This window comes from Charadrius vociferus, unplaced genomic scaffold (assembly GCF_000708025.1).
Source record: "Charadrius vociferus isolate BGI_N301 unplaced genomic scaffold, ASM70802v2 scaffold183, whole genome shotgun sequence".
NCBI classification, from domain to species: domain Eukaryota; kingdom Metazoa; phylum Chordata; class Aves; order Charadriiformes; family Charadriidae; genus Charadrius; species Charadrius vociferus.
Genome location: NW_009648250.1, coordinates 4727678 through 4746945, shown reverse-complemented (window position 1 = coordinate 4746945; position 19268 = coordinate 4727678). Strand labels below are relative to the sequence as shown.

The 19268-nt window shown below is 35.2% G+C and overlaps 1 protein-coding gene across 1 annotated transcript in view; it reads left to right on the top strand.

Annotated features, from left to right (window-relative positions):
• Positions 1-19268, top strand: part of FCHO2 (FCH domain only 2) — a 78628-nt gene that overhangs the window by 25214 nt on the left and 34146 nt on the right. Inside the window, exons 8-10 of the mRNA XM_009884266.1 lie at positions 13089-13133; positions 14948-15020; positions 19241-19265. Coding sequence (XP_009882568.1) covers positions 13089-13133; positions 14948-15020; positions 19241-19265 — 143 coding nt within the window. The remainder of the gene's footprint in view (positions 1-13088; positions 13134-14947; positions 15021-19240; positions 19266-19268) is intronic.

Sequence of the window (19268 nt, the reverse complement as noted above, 5' to 3'; positions counted from 1 at the left end):
AATAATGTTTTATTTAGGTATGGCGTTCCTTCTGAAAGCAATGTGGACTTTTCACAGGCTACAAAACTGTTGATAAACCGTAATGGTTACTATTTTGATGGCAAGCAAAGCAGTTTTATCTGGATTCCTTACAAGTTCATTAATGGTGCCAGCATTGCCTGTTACCAGAATTATAAAGCATTAAAGCTTCCGTTTAGTAAACATATAAAAAAGAAATTTTACCTAGGCTTTAATTCAACTGATTTCTGATTCAGTTAACTCAGTTGAGCTCTTATTATTTGATTAGAATAATGTTTTATGTGGCTGGCTGTTGGTGGTAATGGGGCATTAGTGAAAAGTTTGGTGTGACTTTATGACATGCTATCAGGTCTTTTCTAGTTGCTTATGTGGGCATTTTAGTCCTAAATGCCTATGGACCGTACTGCTTATGTGGTTTTTCAAAAGTGAATGGCAGGAGCATTAAAGTGAGCTGCACCACAACTAGTAAGCTAGGGCAAATACTGTAAATGCATTGTGCTCACCCGTATTAATATTCATGTTTAGTTAGCGTGTTTTGTTAAACTACATGTTTTATATCTAATGAAGAAATGTACAAGATGAACAGGGTAAAGCAGAAAAAAAAGGGTTAAGAATAACTGTATTACTCCCAAGAGATTTTAGAAACAAGTTAGTCCTTTCCCAGAGATTGAGAGGAAAAACAAGGTTCATGGATTATTGAAGCTTGCTTTGATTAAAGCTACTAGCTTTTTATGTGCTTGAATAATGAACTCTGCTTTGAGAGAGAGACTTGAAACAGTGCTGGGTGTGGCATTTATTTTTTCCATGGGTTTGTTTGATAACATAATAGTTCATAGCATTTCTAAAAATGCTTTTCTAGGACACTAAACAGCAACAAAGTAGATGGAAATAAACACTGAAAATGGTTAATACTAATTTTTGAACAGCTCTGCATGACATCTTTGACCTTCTTTTCCACAAGGAAGTGTAACAAAGCAAGTATTTATTTTATCTTCTTACAAATGATTTTCTTTATATTTTCTGTAAATATTGTGAACGTTTTAATGCTGCCAACACTTACGATTGGGTGCATAAATAGCCTGAAGTGTCACAGTTTCTCAAAGCCTGTGCCCGCACATAATTCTACACAGAGACAGAGGAATGAGTTTATCAACACTGACAGTATCCAAGGGATTCAAAAAGTATTCTTTGTAAAGGAAGGCAGACCATTGCTGTATTTCAGAAGTTAATGAAAGAAACTAAGTTCAAGAGCTGTACCAATAAATGTGTCTTAATTCCTGTCCTAGATGTCTGTTTCATTTTACCTGCAAAAATTGGGTCCCTGCATAAACAACAAACCTGCCAAAGCTGATTGGACTTTAGGAGGTCTCATTGGCCCACATGGATTTTTAATAATTACCTATGCCTAAGTTGCAAACTTGTTTTAGATTGTGATTTATTTGTTTTTAATCTTCTGGAGAGTTGTAGCTGTGCAAGTTTTTTTCAAAAAGTCTCTTCATGCAAGTGTAAGACTAGTAGCATTGATGAAAATACATTAGACAACATCTGTAGATACAACAGGGCAAAAGCCAGGTTTTAGATGAGCTTGGACACTCAGTAAGATGAAGTACTGTTGGATCCTCTTGAATTTTCTTGCTACAAATGAATAAAAATGGTTGCAGCCTAACGCAAGTAAATTTTTCAGGGCTGTGGGAGCAAAGCAATGTCCATTTTGGTAACTTAAGTGGGAAAAAGATACTAATTAGGTGATAGTCATCAGAAAGGTAGGATGCAGGATAGGTGTTACTACGATAATAAAAATTATTGAAGACCTTTTACACACCTGAGAATAGAAATAACATATTGAGATGTGGTTTATGCTAACAAAACCTGTGCTTCAGTTACGTGAAGTAGCATAACCTTATATGGAATTAATATTGACGAAAAGATTTGGCAGATTTAATTTCTTTTTCTTTTAAAATAGAAAATGTTCTTTGGACAGAATTAACTAGGCCAGTAAGTAAATGGTCTTTTCAGACATGAAATTTTCACCAGAAGTGTACTTAGCAAAATTAGAAGGAAGAAGTATATTCTTTTCTCTTTTTTTTCTATCAGAAGATAAAGCTTACAAGAAATGAAACTTTCTGAAATCTGGAAAGACTTGGAAACCTATTTGTAAACATCTATACATATAGTTCATTCTTAGTAGACTGCAATGTTAGAGAAGAGCAATGGCTTAAGTTACAAGAACACAAGCTTCTTGAGGAAAAGTGTGGTTTTAAACTAGGGAAGCAAAGATGGGAGGCTGAAGTTGGACTTAAAAACAAACCCCAAACCACCTATCGTGTCTAATAGTCTACCTTTCTAATAAAAATGAAATAAAACCTAAACTGTGCATATAATGGTCTATCTAGTGTTAATGGTCACTAAGTTGTGTTTCACAGGGTCCCGCTTATCATTAGCTCAGAATTTAATTGACAATAATACTGCAACATGATAATACATTATTCCAAGACAATCTACCATTGGACAATCTCTGCATTGAATTGACTGTCTGGTCAACTAGGTCTGTATGTCATACTGTTTCTTGAACACAAATATTTATTCTGACATTTAAAAATGAATTCTCACTTGACTTGTTTTTGACCTTGTGTGTCCATGGTGGTTCTCAGGAAGTGCAGGATCTTCTCTGTTTTGTCTTAATTATCTTTTTATTGTTGTCTTAATTGTTATAGATCACCTGTGTGGCCTTCTGTGTCAGTAATTCCATTTTACATGACAGATATTGATTTGTCTGCATTTTGGCAATGTAAGGTACAGTGGGGTACCCCTTCTAAGCAGTAGCTACGAGAGCTAGCTGCACATATCTAAGCCCAGTTTTAACCATAACAATAAAATTTCAAATTCCTGTATTTTATTAATAGGGTTCGTAATTTAAATTCTTTATTTAATGTTGAAATGAATTTGTTTTGAAAAGTTTTCTCTATTGGTTGCTTTTTTTCAGGGGAAAGGGAATATCTAGAAAAACAGTATAAGAAATGCTGTTACTGTCATTAAACTTCTTCCTAAGCCTTGGGAATTTAGTTTCAGAGAGTCCCTCTCTGTTTTACTGCCATAGTTGATACAATCCTTCAGAGGATTGTGTCGTTCTGTGTCATATTTGATGGCTTGGTTCAAGAACAGACAGGAGTGGAAAATCAGGGTCTTGTTACATGCATTTGTCCCATTTGCAACCACTGACTTGGATACTGTTAAGGATAATATTGGATAATAGTATGCATATTTTGTGTTTTTAAATGCTGAGACATATTTCAAGGTCAAACCTACGCTGTCTTGGGCTCCAAAGAACTCTTTGGGCATAAATGTGGGAAAGGGAGATTTTGTGGTAATCCTTAATAACATGTGTCTCAATGTTATTCCTGTGTTTTCAACTTTCTTCCCCCACAAAGAAGTGTCTCGTACTTGCCATAAGCTGCAGGAAAAGCACACTAGGAAGAATTTCACATTGACTTTCTTTGCTTATTGATGGTGCATATGTGGAAACTGTCATACATTAACTAATACTTCCCATTTTACAGTTGGGATGAAGAGGTGGTTAAGCATGTGTACTTTTCTTCTTTTCCCACAAAATGAATCTTCTGTACAAGTAAATAGGAAAACACTTTCAAAGCACAACAAAGCAGGAAAACATTCCCATGGAGAGGATTTTGTCTAACTGAAAAAAGATTTTTCTGTCTGAAAAAATCTGGATACTATAAAATATATTATCCTCTTTTTTCTTTTTAGGAAACAGGTCCCATTAAATGTCTTGAACATGGGTTTAAGTTCAGAACTTCAGTGAGAAACCATACCCCTCTTGGTTTACAAGTACAATGTGTGACTGTTACAAAGACATGATTCTTTGAAGCAGTCTTTAAAGATGAGGGCTACATTTGCAGTGTCTGGTGTTCCAAAATCTTAGCTGTCTCTTCTTTAAGACGAAAACTACTTGAATGTGTCTGTGTATTTCTTTCATCACTGCATACTTGCATGGTCTGCTTTCAGCAGGTGAATCATGCACCATGCAGTCAGCCAGAGCCATTTGTTACAGGTAATTGTATTTATAGACCAGCCTTATGCAGTTCTGCTGCTTCTTTAGTATTTTTCCTCACACACCCATATATCTTTCACAAGACTTTAAACCCAATTTGATAGAAAATCGGAGTTTTCAAAGACTTTATAAAAATGAAAATCTGTAGAGAAGAAGGACCCAACTAGTCATGCCATGTAAGGGAAGGGCAGTTGTAATGATGTAAGTTAATAATTTGGAGAGTCAGCAGAGAGCTGATTGTGTGTTTGTATGTATGTGATTACACATGCCAGCTGCTTAGCCTGTGGATAGTTCGAAACCAGCCACATCGCACATCCTCTTGTTTATGCAGCCAGAAAGGAAATATGGGGTGAAGTTGAAGTATAAAGCAGGAGAAGAGTAGAAGAGGATGAGAAAAGGGGTTGGGAGTGGTGTGGAGAATGGAACTTGGGGAGCATAGCATTCTGCAGATTGGTGTCTTAGCTGACATGAGTTTTGCTCCTCACAGACCTCATGCTTTCATAAATTGCAGCTGAAAATTGCAGTGTTGTCATACTCAGGTGTTATGGGCTGGTTGGATCTCTAAATTGAAACATTGGCTTGGGTCTGTGTTTAATGTAGCTTGTTGAAAGTTCTTGTGTTATCTGAGCAATAAAAAATATTTTCTTTGTAACTGAAGATGTTTACCACCTTTTTAGTTTAGAGGAAAAAAAAAATCTCTCCTTGCTGCAGGTAAACATTTTATTTGATAATTATTTTAAAGCTACTCAGATTATGATCCTTTTCTGCTTTGTTTTTGCTCTGTAAGCCACGTGGAAATACTGCCCCTTGAGAGTAGTGTGCTTGCTGTATTCACAGAGCTTGTACCCACAGTACCAGAAGGGTCTGAATAATGTTTCCTTTGATCCAGTGAACTGAGTGCAGGGCTGGAAGCTGGTAACAGAATAGGATTAGAATTGATTGCTTTTTTAGTACGTGGTCTCATCGTATGTTAAGTTTTTCATCTATAAAAAGACTTTCCTTGGAAATGCTACATATGTTGCTACTGATAATTGTCATTATTTATGCTGCCACTATCTTTTCTTTTTCAAAAGGAGTACTGTCACCATGTTATAGTTTTCTTTTTTCAACACTAATTTTTTAAAAAAAGGAGGATTTGGTCAAGTCTTAAGCATCTCTAGAGCTAGACTGGTATATAATCCTGAGGGTTTAACAAAGAGTAGTCAGAAATTCAGTGATTCTTGTGGTGGAACTGCGTATTTGTAGGATTAGATTAAAGGAAACAGTTTTAGCAGTATTATTTCAATATTTTTCCTCAGATTGGCCTGTTAACAGGCCAGTTGTAAAACACAACTGTCCCTTCTCCTCTTTTTGGAAGAGTAGAGCTGACCAAATCCACAAACTAATGTTTTCTTGTGGCAGTTTGGTACTAGCATGATAAATGTATCACAAATATGTTATTTACCTCAAAGATGGTCACAGCCATTCGTCTTTAGTGTGCATTTCTACAAATAAGCTATGCTTTAATTTGGTTTTATTTATTCTTCTTTTAAAGCTACTATAAGAAGTCATTTTCCAGGGAAAAAATAAAATTCTCCGTATATTTTTATAAAATCACTTCTCTTTTTTGGCAATAAAAACAAGAAGTTAGTGTTAGAAACAGTAATGTTGAGAAAATATGTTTTGGCTTCCTGGCTTCTAAATTTGAAAGCTTGACATTTTTTTTATAAACATGTCACTGGATCAGATGATAGCAAGAAAAAGATTGCTTATATGTTTGTGTACATACAAAATTGACCTTTGTGATGCAGCTTAACATCTAAACACTAAAAGCAGTCATTTGTTTTGACAGCAGAATTAATTGAGGCTAAAACAGTCGAAATTCCACTTGTATCAAGCTGTTCATTAGGAATTGCTGTCTGGCTTTAGTGCTGTCAGAAAAATAACCTGTTCTGCTATGATTAAATAGCAGAATGATGGTCGGTCCACTGAATTTGAGAGAGAGGTTGAATAAACTTTCTACTGCGGAAACAATTCAGAAGTGACACGCTGCAAGGGGGGTCAGAATGTGCATTGATATCCAGCTGAGCTGTCAACTGGCACTGAGCCAGGCACGCAAAGCTTTGCCATTTGAAGCAGCATGTGAAGCATATGCAGTTTAAAAAAAATTGTCCTCCTTTCATGCATGATTTACACTCAAAGAGACAAACTTTTGTTTTTATCAAAAACAAGAATATGGTTTGTTATTGTATTTGTAACTACAAGTACAGATTTACGCAGTTTTTTTAAAAGCTTTTGCTTGAAACAGATATGTTAATGTTTATATGTGTGCATGCATGTGTGTAAACTGATTCCTTAGGATGGGGGGAAGGGTTGATTTTATTTTTTTGAGTGTCTGAGTGTTTCCAGTTATTGAAAATTAAATGTAGTTAATAAAAGTATATGCTTGGGTGGGATAATGTTTCTTTCTGTCATGCATGTCTCCCATAAACTAGAAAGGAGACAGTTTCCAATAGCAGATGCAAACATAAAGCAGTTTTCGTTGATTTGTTGACTTCTTGATTTGTTTACCTTTTTAGCTCTGCAGGATTTTCCAGTTCATTGATATACTTACTGGGGGCTCTTTTTCAGGGTATGACATAATATTATGTTTTCCTTCCTAGTAATAGTGGTTGGCTTTTGCATTTGCCTTGTTTGTTTAAGAATCCAAACAGTAAAACTCCCCCGCCCCCTGCTCTCTATTGAGGAAAGTGTAAATTATTTTCTTGTTTTGACCTTAGCAAAACATTTTCCCAGTGTCTCCCTCACAGAGGTTTTGGGTAAGAGGTATACACACAGATTAGAAAACCAGTCTCTGGGGTTTTGTGGAGGTGGGTTTTGTAACTCTTTTCAAGTCAGTTGACAACAAACCTGACTGTATTTAAGATAATTAGTGTCACTTTGTAGATAAATTAAGTAGCAGGTGTAAGGTTGTTATTTATAAACTCTCTTCTGTAGTTACCCTGCGTATACTCTGAAAATACTGTTCTCATAGACATGGGCTAAATATGTAGTAGATATTGGAATATAATTTACGGTGCAATTACATGTTCTTAATTCATCTTTGAATAAGATCAGTATCTCCTTATTGCTAGCCATCCACTTTGCCTCTTAGTGTCATGAAAGCCCACATATTCACATGCCTCTTGTAACAAGAAAAACTGTACATGTATTTTCTGAACAGTCTAGGAGATACATCCTGAGTTGCAGACTTACTGGTGCTTAATTTATGCCAATATCACTTACTGTAAATTATTAGATTAATTAAAATTAAAACCTTCCATTTATTCAAGTTACCTTTTGCCTTTTCTGTTCTTGCAAGTCAAAGCTTCCTCATTTTCAAGAGCCTAAGAACTAACCCACTCCTGATTTATTTGCTTCAGTCTCTTGTCAAATAGCACCTGTCTGCTTCCACGTGTCTGTAAAACCACTTGACTTTTCTTTATGTCCGTATCTGCCCTGTGAGAGTGCTGTGAGCTGCAGCAGCTTGCCTTTGAAAATGCTTTAGGATGATGCTTGTTGGGAATGTTTACATACAGTTAGAGGAGCTTACTGATTTTTGATGCCTGCACCCTTTGTAGAATACTAAATTCTCCTTAGTATCCTGATAGCTAGGTATGTATCCTTAAGTGACTTAAATCCCACTAGATACTCATATCTCTTTCTGTTACAAAGGCTAACCTTCATCTATGTACTGTATTTATTTTTTTTTTCTGGTCTGTTTAGGTACAGTAACAAATACTTTCAAGTCTATGTACAGGTATTTGAGATGCTTAAACTATAGTTACCATTCTATGGATCAACGTAACAACAGGCAGACCAGACTGTAAAAGTGTTATGTTGAGCCTGAAACTACCCATCCTTAACCCAACAGAACATTAATTCAGAGACTTTTGCAAGCGTTGGACTAGATCTCAGCCATAACTTTTTACTTACTCTGACAAGTATCTTAAAATGTATTTTTGATTTTTACAGTACTGCTTTATTTCTAGTATTTGCTTTTATTTTGTGTTCATATTAATGCTTGCGAATAGGCTTTCTTCTCAATTCACATTGTTTTGTTATGAGAAAAAGAACAAAGGAAATCTTAATGCTTTGACTGTAGTACAGCAGAATATTTAATAATATCATCATTATTATCATCATTATTGCAGTATGGCAGCATCTAGATGGTCCTTTGCAGTGCTGTGGGCTAGCATGTGGCAGGGACTCTAGAGACTGCTTCAGGGAATGACTTCAGTCCCCAACATCAGCAATACTTCTTAAATGTGAAACAACTGCTTTTCTTTCTTTGAATGTTGCAACAGACAGTGAATCTGTATAGTTGATTCAGAAATTTTGGCCATTCTTATTTTCCAGATTTTGAGCTGAAATCCTTGTTGGTGTTAAGCCTCTGTCTGTAGTTCAATCATTGGGCACAAGTCTGTTAAGAAAACTTTTCTGCTTCATAGAGAAGAGGTAGTGCATCCCCCTTATCCCCATCTTCATGTAGCTGTTACAGAAGTTATTGTGATACCAGCACAAGAGTTTGCATGCGTTGACTTGCACGTATATATTACACCTGTCTGGCAATCTCCATTAACGCCAACCCACTGGGATTTTTTGACTCTACCATCAAATGATTAAGGAATCGGGAACCAGAAAGATAAATGTTGTGGTGGTTCAGAGAAGAAAGCTTTTTGAGAGTTTTTTGCAGTGATAATGCGAATGTTTTTGTTTCCATATAAACAAGTATAGCAGCCAGTGCAGGGGAACTTCTTAATAAAGCATCTGAATTCCTTATTGATGCTATGCTCCTATAGCAGTATGTTTGCCTAAAACCTTTTGGCTGGCTAGGAGACTGCAGCTGGTTCTAACAGGGGATGATGTGGTCGCAGTACGCACTTCTGGCTGGGCTATAGTATTATTACATCTTTAGGCACAAAGACATCTGCCCACAGGAGACTCCAGCTGTTATGTGGGCAACCAAAAGCTCATCACAGCTATCCTGTTTTCTAAATTGGTTCACCATAGAGTGCCACAGAACATGTCTATTTCTGTCATGTTATTTTGGTTTAAAAATACTACTCCCCAGGCAAAACATGGTTCTCTTTACAGCAGGCATATAGGAAGCAGAACTGTTGGGAGGTCTGAAGTTACAGAACTAAACTCTAAGAAATTAAAAACTGCTACAAATTTCACTCTATTCCACTCAAAAGGGCAAAATGTATGAATTTGCCTTTGCTGCAGACAAATAATGCAACATATTGGTGGGGACAGGTTAAATACAAACTTTACAAAACCAGCAAACGTCTTTGGGCATTGGAGGAAAATGCTGAACTTAATTTTGTAATGTTTGTGGATTCGTTAGGGATAGCCACTGGTGTCTTGAACTTCTGAGATTCCAAAGGATGAAGCCCCCTATAGAAATTTGAGATAAGAAGGAAAAGTAAGTTAAGATGAAAAGATGCTTTTGAATTGTAACTGGTTCCACAATTTGTTGTAAGCAAGTGCTGTTTTCATGATTGTTATTTATCTTTACTGCAGTAAAGTGGATAGTAGATGCTGGGGTAGGAAACAGTGTACATGTGTGGAGAAGGAACTCCTGTGATAACTGCCCATTTTGGTAAAGCGTGAAATAAGCTAATCGGTTTAATTAAGAAGAAAGTGATTTAAAATTTTCGAGGTAACCTCATAGACCTTAGTGAAAAGTGTTACCTGGTTACTGAAGTTTTTTGCTCAGCTCCCATTACTATTTCAGGCAATTCTTCAGTAACTCAGAGTTTTTTAGACTGCATTTTATAGTCTTCCCTATGAGAAAAGAATACATTGTTGCAAGAGTGATGTGAATTTTTGCAAGGTAAACCAGCTTTTGTTAAATCTAATTGAAGGTGCTAATCTGATTTTCGTATCTGTGCATTTCTGTACTAAGCATGACTGTTTGTCTCTTGAAACAAAAAGTTTATCAAGCTGTAAAAAACCCCACCTTCAAAAACAACTGTTAGGAAAGTGTAATGGACAAAATACAGGAACTTAGATGTGCTTTTAGAGAAAATGTTTGCTTTCTGCATGTGTTAGAAGTGAAAGTTAAAGGTACTGATCCAAAATAAGGATGAGTTTTACCTGAGCCTTGAGTATCTATTTCACTCATTCGTGTAAGTCTTAAAAGTCTGGGGATCAGTCTTAGTAACTGGAAAGGGTAAAGAAAAAGACGGTATTCTGAAAAAGCTTGAGTATTGTTTTTCTCTAAAAATATGTTTAAGTCTCTGCTGTTTACAGTTTTTTCCTTCTGTTTTTGTTTTGGGAATGAGTGTTTGTGGTTGGTTTGACTTTTGTTTTTTTTTCCTGGCCTAATGGGAATATGTATAGAAGCAAGAAACAGAAGTAGTTGAGTCCTTAGCAAAGTTGATGAAAAATGTATTGTCTGAAGTGTAGTGCTGAAGAAGTAATGGATTTGTTCTTCAGCTTCTATGTTTTATGGTATTTTTCTGAATTTCTTGCTCAATATATTTTAAACAATAGAGTTTAAATTCCTAAAAAAAAATGTTGATTAAATCAGTGTGGGGATGTAGACATCTGCAGTTCTCTAAATCTGTTTTTCTGTATGTTTTTTGCTGGGTTTTGTTTTGTGACATACCCAGATTTGCTGATTTGTGGAGAACACTGACTTTGGTTTACTGTGCATTTAGTGGAAAGCAGAATGGATTGGAAGGCCATCTTTAAATGCTCATTTATTTAGTAAAATGAGAGTGCTGTTAGGAATTTATATTTTGTCTTGTTATATTAAGCCATTAGACTTGCATTTGAAATTATTTAATAATTGAAATTTAAAGGGCAGTTAACTGTCTGTCATGTGAGATTGGTCTTTTGATATTTTGCTCTCAAGAGCTTCATTTGGAGGCCAAACAATTACATGATGATAAACAGGATATTGATGGGTTCTAGTCCCAGGTTCTCATCCTGCTGCCAGTTTTACAAGCACTCAGATCTTTTCTTACTGGCAGGGAAAATTTTGGAGACTTGGTCTTAATTACAATAAACACAAGTCATTATTTTGAGCACATATTTTTTATTTTTTTATTTTTAAAAAAGCATTAGAAGTCTGCAAAATCTCAAAGAAAATATCTGGTAGATTTTACGTAATATGTCTAAAATGATTTCATTTTCTTAACATTGGTAAGAATTGAGTTACATCATCAGCTTTTCAATTGTCTTTCTATTTGTTTGACATAAGCATGAATTTTTTCATTTGCAGTTTTGAGAAATGGTATCAAAATGTAGTGTTTATATTGAGTTGAACACAATTTTGCACTGCAAGAGTTAAATATACATAATGGGGTTTACATTACAAATAGAACCATTTGAGGTACTTCATGAATCAAATACAAATCAATGCCAGTTGTGTAATTTACAATGCTAATTCACAGCTAAATTATTTTTTACTTTCATTGTGGCATCTGTAATTGCAGTACAATGATTTGCTATGGTGTACTATTTAAAATCAAACTGAAGCTTGTAGTCTCCATGTTTCTTGTATGTGAGATCTGTTTATATCAGCTGTTTATTTTAAGACTAGAAGTATGACATACTCATTTTGAAAAGAGTACAAGTGAAAATCCTGGAAAATGCTTTCAAGTACACCCTTTATTTCATGTGAAAACACCCTGGAAATTGCACAGCTCTTGGTTTTATGCTGGCTGTTCAAGAATAATCATAATTTCATAATAAAGGTAAATAAATCAGAGCACTTACTAGCAGGCGTGTTTTGTGTCAGGAGTGAAGGTAGTTGCTATGTTTGAGGTTTCCACAATCGCTTTACTTCCAGTCGGTTTTAATTGTAATTTTCAAGATTTTAAACTCACTTGAAGCAGTGTGAGGGGGTTGGGAGTACTTTTAGGATTTTGGCTGCCTGCAAGTACAGAATTGGGAACAGGTAGTTTTCCCCTCTATCTTATCTGTAAGGTGCCTATTAACTTGTGCGCGCTCCCGCAAAATGGTTGCAGAAAGATAACCCTTGTTTCACAGTGCTAGCATACTAAACTTAGTTTTTTCTTTTGTGGATACAGTGGCAAGCTACTGCTTCAAACAGGGGCAAAAGGGCTCATTCTTAGTACGGGCTGAAAGTAAGGGTGCCTGCCTGCATGTGCTCTCTGTTTTCTTTGCAGTTGCACAAGTGCCGGTGTGATTCTGCCATTCCCTATACAAGGTCTTACAGAAAATCACTGGTTTTTCTGCGTGTTTGCTCCCTTAAAATGGCTCATTGTGGGATTAAATAAATTCTAGGCCTGGCCGGATTGAAGGAATGAGGGTTAGGACTTCATTTTGCAATGACAGTTGTCTTTTAACTTGTGTCAACTGTAATGAAAAGCCATAATAATCAATTTATTTAGATACAGCACTTAGCTAGTGTTCTCTGCTTTTTTTGTCCTGTTTAGTCTCGATGATTTTTATAAAAGCTTTTTTATCTTCTTTATTGCTATCTTTAAGATTCTACATGCCATTTTTAACTGTCTAGGTAATTGGCTATGAAGAGGAAACAGAAGAACTAACAATGTAGGGTTAGAAAAAGTGTGAGTCTCAAAATTCGGGCTATAGCTGTGCATTGTTTCCTGTTTGATTTTTCTTTATATAGCTTTTGTTCATTAAAAGAAGATAAATTGAAAACTTTACACTGCTACTACGTTATAGATGCAACTTTGAATGAGAAGAGGACAATAATTAGAGACGTTTCATGTGGTTGTAATAATGTAGGTGATTGAATTGTATTTGGACAGTGTGCACTAATATTTTAATTTTTCAGTGTGAAAGAGGGAAAATAGTTAATGATTTGCTGTACATGTATGATTTTGCAATCTATTTGACCATTGGCAGGGTAATTGTGCTTTTCGGTTACCACCTAAATTTATAATTAGATTACCTAGTATTTTCAGGAAATACTAATAGTCGTTAAAATACCTTAGATTAAATTTGACCTAATGTTTATCTTTATTGTCATTTCTTTAAGGCCCTATTGAATTTGAAGAATGTAACACGTCCAGCGCAGTTGAAGGTGAGTTATTGTAGCATAGTTATTTATGTAAGAATGCTGTGGATAAGGACCTGAAACCGTGGAGTGAAGGGCATTCAGTGTGTGAATCTGTATAACTTCAAAGTACTCCAGTAGACTAAAAAGCAGTTTTCCTTTTGAGAGACAAACTTCAACAAAAATAAGGCCTATAATACTTCATAAGCCTACAGCAGAAAGGTCAGAGAATTTTAATGTTTCTTATAAATATATTTTGGCTACGACCCTGCTTTTGCAGAGGTTTGGATTTGGTTCACTTATGACTGTGTTGTAACTCAATTTACAAGTGTCAAAACATGGCACGGGCTCTTTCCATTGTTACCACATTAGTTACACCAAGTCTAATGCAGTGTTATGGTCGCAAAGCCTTTCTTTGTTGGCATAGCTTATTTTGCTTAGGGGATTGTTTTAAGTGGTTAAGAACTGCTTTATTTGCATAAGCTATGTATTTACTTTTGGGACAGAGGAGTTGACAGTATAGCTATAGCAGCCGACAACTTTTAGGTTGCCAAGACTGCAGCTGAGACTTAAAATCTTTTTTGAGCGAAGCAGAGAGGATCCGTGTTCACAAACTACTCTCATACCCCATTTGTCATTGTTTTGGGCTGCATAAAGCACAGAAAGAATATAAACCCCACTTTAGCATTTAAAAATAATTTTGGAGCAAATTGTGCCTCTGTTAAAATAAAAGATATGGCTGAGTTTACAGCTACCTGATTTGAGAAGTTTTGAATTATTTGACCTTGAGAATTTCTAAAAGTGGAGAGATTTCTTATGTGCTGTGTAACATATTTCTCTAAAAGGGAATATAATGATTTTTTTTTTTTTAATGATGTGCTTGAATAGTCAGTTGTTAAATTTTGGAAATCAAATTATTTCCACCATTTTGCTCAAAAGCATGCTGTCAGTAGTATCATACATCAAAACAAAATTGCAGGCTAGTTGGATCAGATGCTTGCACTTAGTCATTTTGTTTGGCAGTCTACTTTGCTTCAGCAAAAATTGGGGAGAGAAGCAGATGTGACAGTAAGTAATGGAATATTTAAATGTATGTTAATTTTAGTACATTAAACAGGTATGAAAGCAAACTTTTTTTCTGTGCTATAGCTGTATGTATCCGATGCTAAAAACAGAGAAGAAAAAAACAGAGGGGAGTCATGGTTCCAGGCTCAGTGAGAGCCAGCCTTATGGCTGGCTACAGCACTGGGAAATCGTGAACTCAGCATCATCTGGAAAGCCAAGAGATGTTTTCTTTTTTTTTGCACGATCAAGATCCTACTTCTTAGGAGAGACAGGGGCTTGTAGCTACCAGGAACACGCAGGGAAATAACAATAGGTTGTTTAACTGCAGTAGCTGAGAGAGGCAGGGTTCAGTTTCTGATCCAAGTGCATTGGCTATTCACGGTCAGTCAGAGCAATAGCTCCTGCTGAGTTTCTGTGAGCGGAGTACCTTTCCTCAAAACTGGCAGTGCACCCATTTTCTATTAAAAACAAAAAAAGTGGCAGTCTCCATATCCAACTTGGAGAGTTGCATGTACAATGCAAATCAGTTGTATAAGGACTTATGCTACTAACGTGTTGAAACATATTTTAATGTAATTTTTTGATTGGTATGCTACTTAACAACAATTTGGAATAATGTTCCCTTAGTTTGGCTCCATACCTATTTTCCCTCTTAGATTTTTGTATCACTTGTGGCAGCATTTAAAATGTGTTGGCATTGATATGCACCCGTGTTTGACATTGCTAAATATGTTCTTATCTCTTTGATCTTTAAATGAAAAGTATTTGTTCCATAGGGATAAAACCACGGAAGAGGAAGCCTTTTGGTTTATCAGGAATAATGAAAAAAGAAAAAGATACTGAATCTGTGTAAGTATATTTCCACCTTGAAGCCCTGTCTTGTATGAAAACTAGTAGAAGTATAGGGATAAACATTAGCTGATGTTTAACAAAAAAATGGGTTTATGACAGAAGTTTAGAGGCATGCTATGAATATGAAAACATCACAGCTTTTTAAGATTTTTGTAACTAAGGATTTTAAGGAAGTAACATAAATGTATTCATAATAGTTTACTCACGTTTCATTCTTTCCTGTGCATAGGTAGGCAGTTCTCCCTTGTTCTACATTTGAACATTGTAGATAGTGTGATTCTCATGTGTGCTCCTAATGAAATAATAGCTCTGTACATGGAAAAAGTACCGTATGCCCGTGTTTGCAAAATTAAAGCTTCAGTTATTCTTTTAATAGAAAAACTTTTGTGTACAGTACCGAAGGGCAGAAAAATCTTTAAATGTTTTTTTCAGTACATCACGTGCACACTCATTTCTGAAAGACTGCCATTGTAACTCATGACTCATGTCCCAGCTATACTCTTTGCTATATTCATTCCATGTCCTCTGTCTCCCTGAAGTTCAAACTCTCCAGAAAGTGAGTTTGAATAAAAGTTCATAGATGGATTGGTCGCAGTCTACGTATTAGTAGTTATGGACACTATATTCCATTGTATTTTTTTCATAATTTCTAGTAGTGTTTTCTCATTAGAAGTATTTGATTTAACAGAAAATAGCTTACTACTTGACAAACTTAGCAATATAGAAATATTCTCAGAGGCAACATCTGCATACATACTTTTTAAAATTACTTTTAAAAAATATTTTACCAGCCTTAGTTTTTAATATAATGCAGAAAAATAATTGACCTAAGAACTGCAGGTGCTAATTATTTCCAAAGTGCATTATAGCTGTTTTTCTTTTGGTGTTTTATTTTAATTGTGATACACTTCTAAACCATGCTTTTTCTTCTCTTTGTCATGATGCCTTTAGTGCTCCAAGGTGTTGCTTTTTAAAAGTCATTCCTCTATAGATCTGTTCTTTCTGTGATTTAGGCTTTCCCCTGGCCTCACTTCTGTACTTTATTAAACTGGCATGAATGGTGAGACAAGTGTTGTATATAGTGTGATTTTGGTCAGCAGTAATCTGAGAATACTGTTTTGTTACAAAGAATATCTTTTTCTGATGAACATTTAGTTTAAAATAATTAAAATAGAATGTTATAAATATTTTATTATATTTGTGTTTTAAACAGCTTTAGTCCCTTTTTAAAAATAATCCATTCTCTCTGGAAAGTTATTTACTACATTTTTTGTGATGCAAAAATGTTGTCATATCAAATAGCAGCAAAAAAGTATGTTTGATCATTTGCCTTTTGTGTCTTGCATTTACTTAATTACAAAGTACTGATTTTGATAGTGTCGTATGATTGAATTCTGTAGCTGTCAGCTTCTATTGTCCAACAAAATAATTATTTTGCAACCACATGGGTTATTACTAAAGCTAATCTCATGTCATGTATGTTATAATCCTCCTCGCAATCCAGGCACCTCCTTCCATTCATTCTTTGGCAGATGATGAAATGTAATCTGGCCCCAGCAAAGATTTAAGGCACTTAATAGTAGTTTTCTGGAGCAAGTAAAGGCCTGGAAGCTCTAAATTAACTCTTCCTGGGTGTATGACTCAATGTATCCTTACTCAGAGATCATGTTTTGCTTTGACCTGTAACAGAAAGAAAATTTTCTTAGGTGCTGATGGCTGAAAACTGGCTTCTACGCTATGTGAAACACATTCTACCATTGTATGCTCATCCATTGTGGTATCCGAATACTTTTCTCAAAGTTGCTTTTCCCCATTTTATTTAATGTTGAAAGATAATATAGGTGTCTCTTTCTAGAACAAAAAAAAATCCATGACACAATGAGGCCATCAGAAAATATAAATCAGCTCAGCTACTCTCAAATAGGAAAAGAATTTGCCTTCATTTCAACAAGTTGGACTGAAAGTTGATATATATTATTTTATTTGTTTCTATATTTACATGCAATACAAAAATGAATAGATTCTGAAGTCAGAAAGAAAGAAGTACAACAGCATGATATTGACCTCCTATGTAACACATGCCACAGGCTTTTACAGAGATTCTTGCATTAACCCATAACTTCTAAATGAACTAGAACATGACAAATAAATAACAAAGGATTAATTATTTGCTTAAGTAAAATACTCTACTAGTTACTTATGATCTCTTTAAAAAATGTTGTCGCTAGTCTAAATTTTGTTTGATTTCATCTTCAGCTGATGATCCTGTTGTAGGCTGTACTTGATAAAACTCTGTATCATCAGAAACTTCTCTGCATATAGACGTCAAGTCCTTTCTTAATCTCTTGTTAAATTAGGCTGTAAACTTGTTTAGTTTGTGTACGGCAGGCTTTCCACATCTAGAAATACTCTAGTGGTTTGTAGGCATTTCATTTAATCAATGGAGTTTTTAAACATAAACTGGATGTTGTGTCTAGTAATAGTTTTACACGGGGAAATACCATACACAATGTATTCTATTACATACAGGTTAGTCAAGGATTTCACTTCTTTTTCTAACCACAGCTTTGCATGATTTGGTTGCTTTAGTTTTTATCTACAATCCTTAAATTCCCCTACAGAATTTGCCGAAATGTTAGTTTATACTAGAAGCATGACCTAGTTCTTTAACCTTAAAAGAAGGATCATGCATCTAGTGATGCACATCTGTCTAAAACCCGACGTCTTTATTTTTCACTTCACCAGCATTTGCAAACTATTGAGTTTTCCTTTGTATCTTGAGAACAGATCCTGGGAGCTGCGGTTGGAGCTCCTCTGACTGATACTAGATCTGCTGTTACTTTTTGAGATCTATTAGCTCACTAATTTTGAAAATCTTCATTATGGGCTGAATTACTTTCATTGTAGTTTGCCTCACATCTTTCACATTTTTTAAATTTTATGGACTTCAGGCTGTCTTGTTTGAGTACAGTCACTTTTTAAAACCACATGTCAGAAAGTCTGTTTGTTACATCTTTTGTGAGAAGTCTAATTAATACGTTGTCTCTTCAACCTGTGAAATAACTTTTTTAATAGCTCTTTGTATTGCTATGAATTCAGGTTAGCCAGCAGAGGGAGATTAAGACTAAGTCAATTAGAAACTTGGTCGCATATGTTTTTCTTTTGTGTGAGGCCTTTGAGAGGAGACGGGATCCTTCGTCTCACTGTCAATTCCTTAACAGGCTGTACTGAATTTCATACTTAGGCTTCCATGTTAGCAAGTTTTCATACCTGTTTTTAAAGACACTGTACTTTTTACATTTTTAACCCATTTAGCCTTTCAGAGAAGATGATTTAGATTGCTATAAATTCGATTTTTTTCCTCTTTTTTCTCTAAGTGCATGTTTAGTATGTTCAGTTTGGTTATATAAACGCACGGTTGTTCAGTAGCACTTATGGGATTATTTGTCAGGATGCAAATTAGAGAGGACTTGTACGCTACTCACGTATTCCCACATTCTGTAAATGTAATTGCTTCTGCTTTTTGCAGACATCAGAGAGAATCGGTGTCATTAATTTTTTTAAATAGTATTGCTTAAATCAAGGTTGTAGTGGAAAAATATAACACTTGTGAATAATGTGATTGCCTTTCTGCTGACAACTGTTGGGGTTTTTTAAAATACTTTTTGGGAGGTATTTTTTCCGACATCTTCTAGTGCTTTACTGCAACTGTGCTTGACAAACACGAACTACGAGTGAAATTCCAAAAGAGGGATGCTCTGAATTCTTAATTTCTTTCGGAACTGGTTATTGTCCAAAATGTTTTGCAATTGCATGAGGACTATTTCATTAGGATTGGTGACTCCTATTTATTGTGCACATCAGCCACAGAGACCTGACTCTTAAAAGCATATTCATCCAGAACACAGCATGGTACTCCTGGCTTCCCCTGATTTTTTTTTTTTTTTTTTTTTTCACTATGATGCAAGTTTGCTTTTTCAGCATTGCTTTTGAGTTTTTCTTCTGTGGTGTTTTGAACATAAACTTTCAGCTTTTATTTAAATTTCATTCACTTGTATGTGGATTATTTATAGCAAAAATTTTAACAGAGCCTGAGGCAAAAGGGTCAAATGCAGTGTTTCAAATTAATTTAAAATATTAAAGGAAGTACCAAAACTGTATGAATAAAATAATTTGTGCATTTTATAATGATATATTTTCTTTATTTTTTTTAATAGGGAGTGTCCAGATGCAGACTCAGTTGTA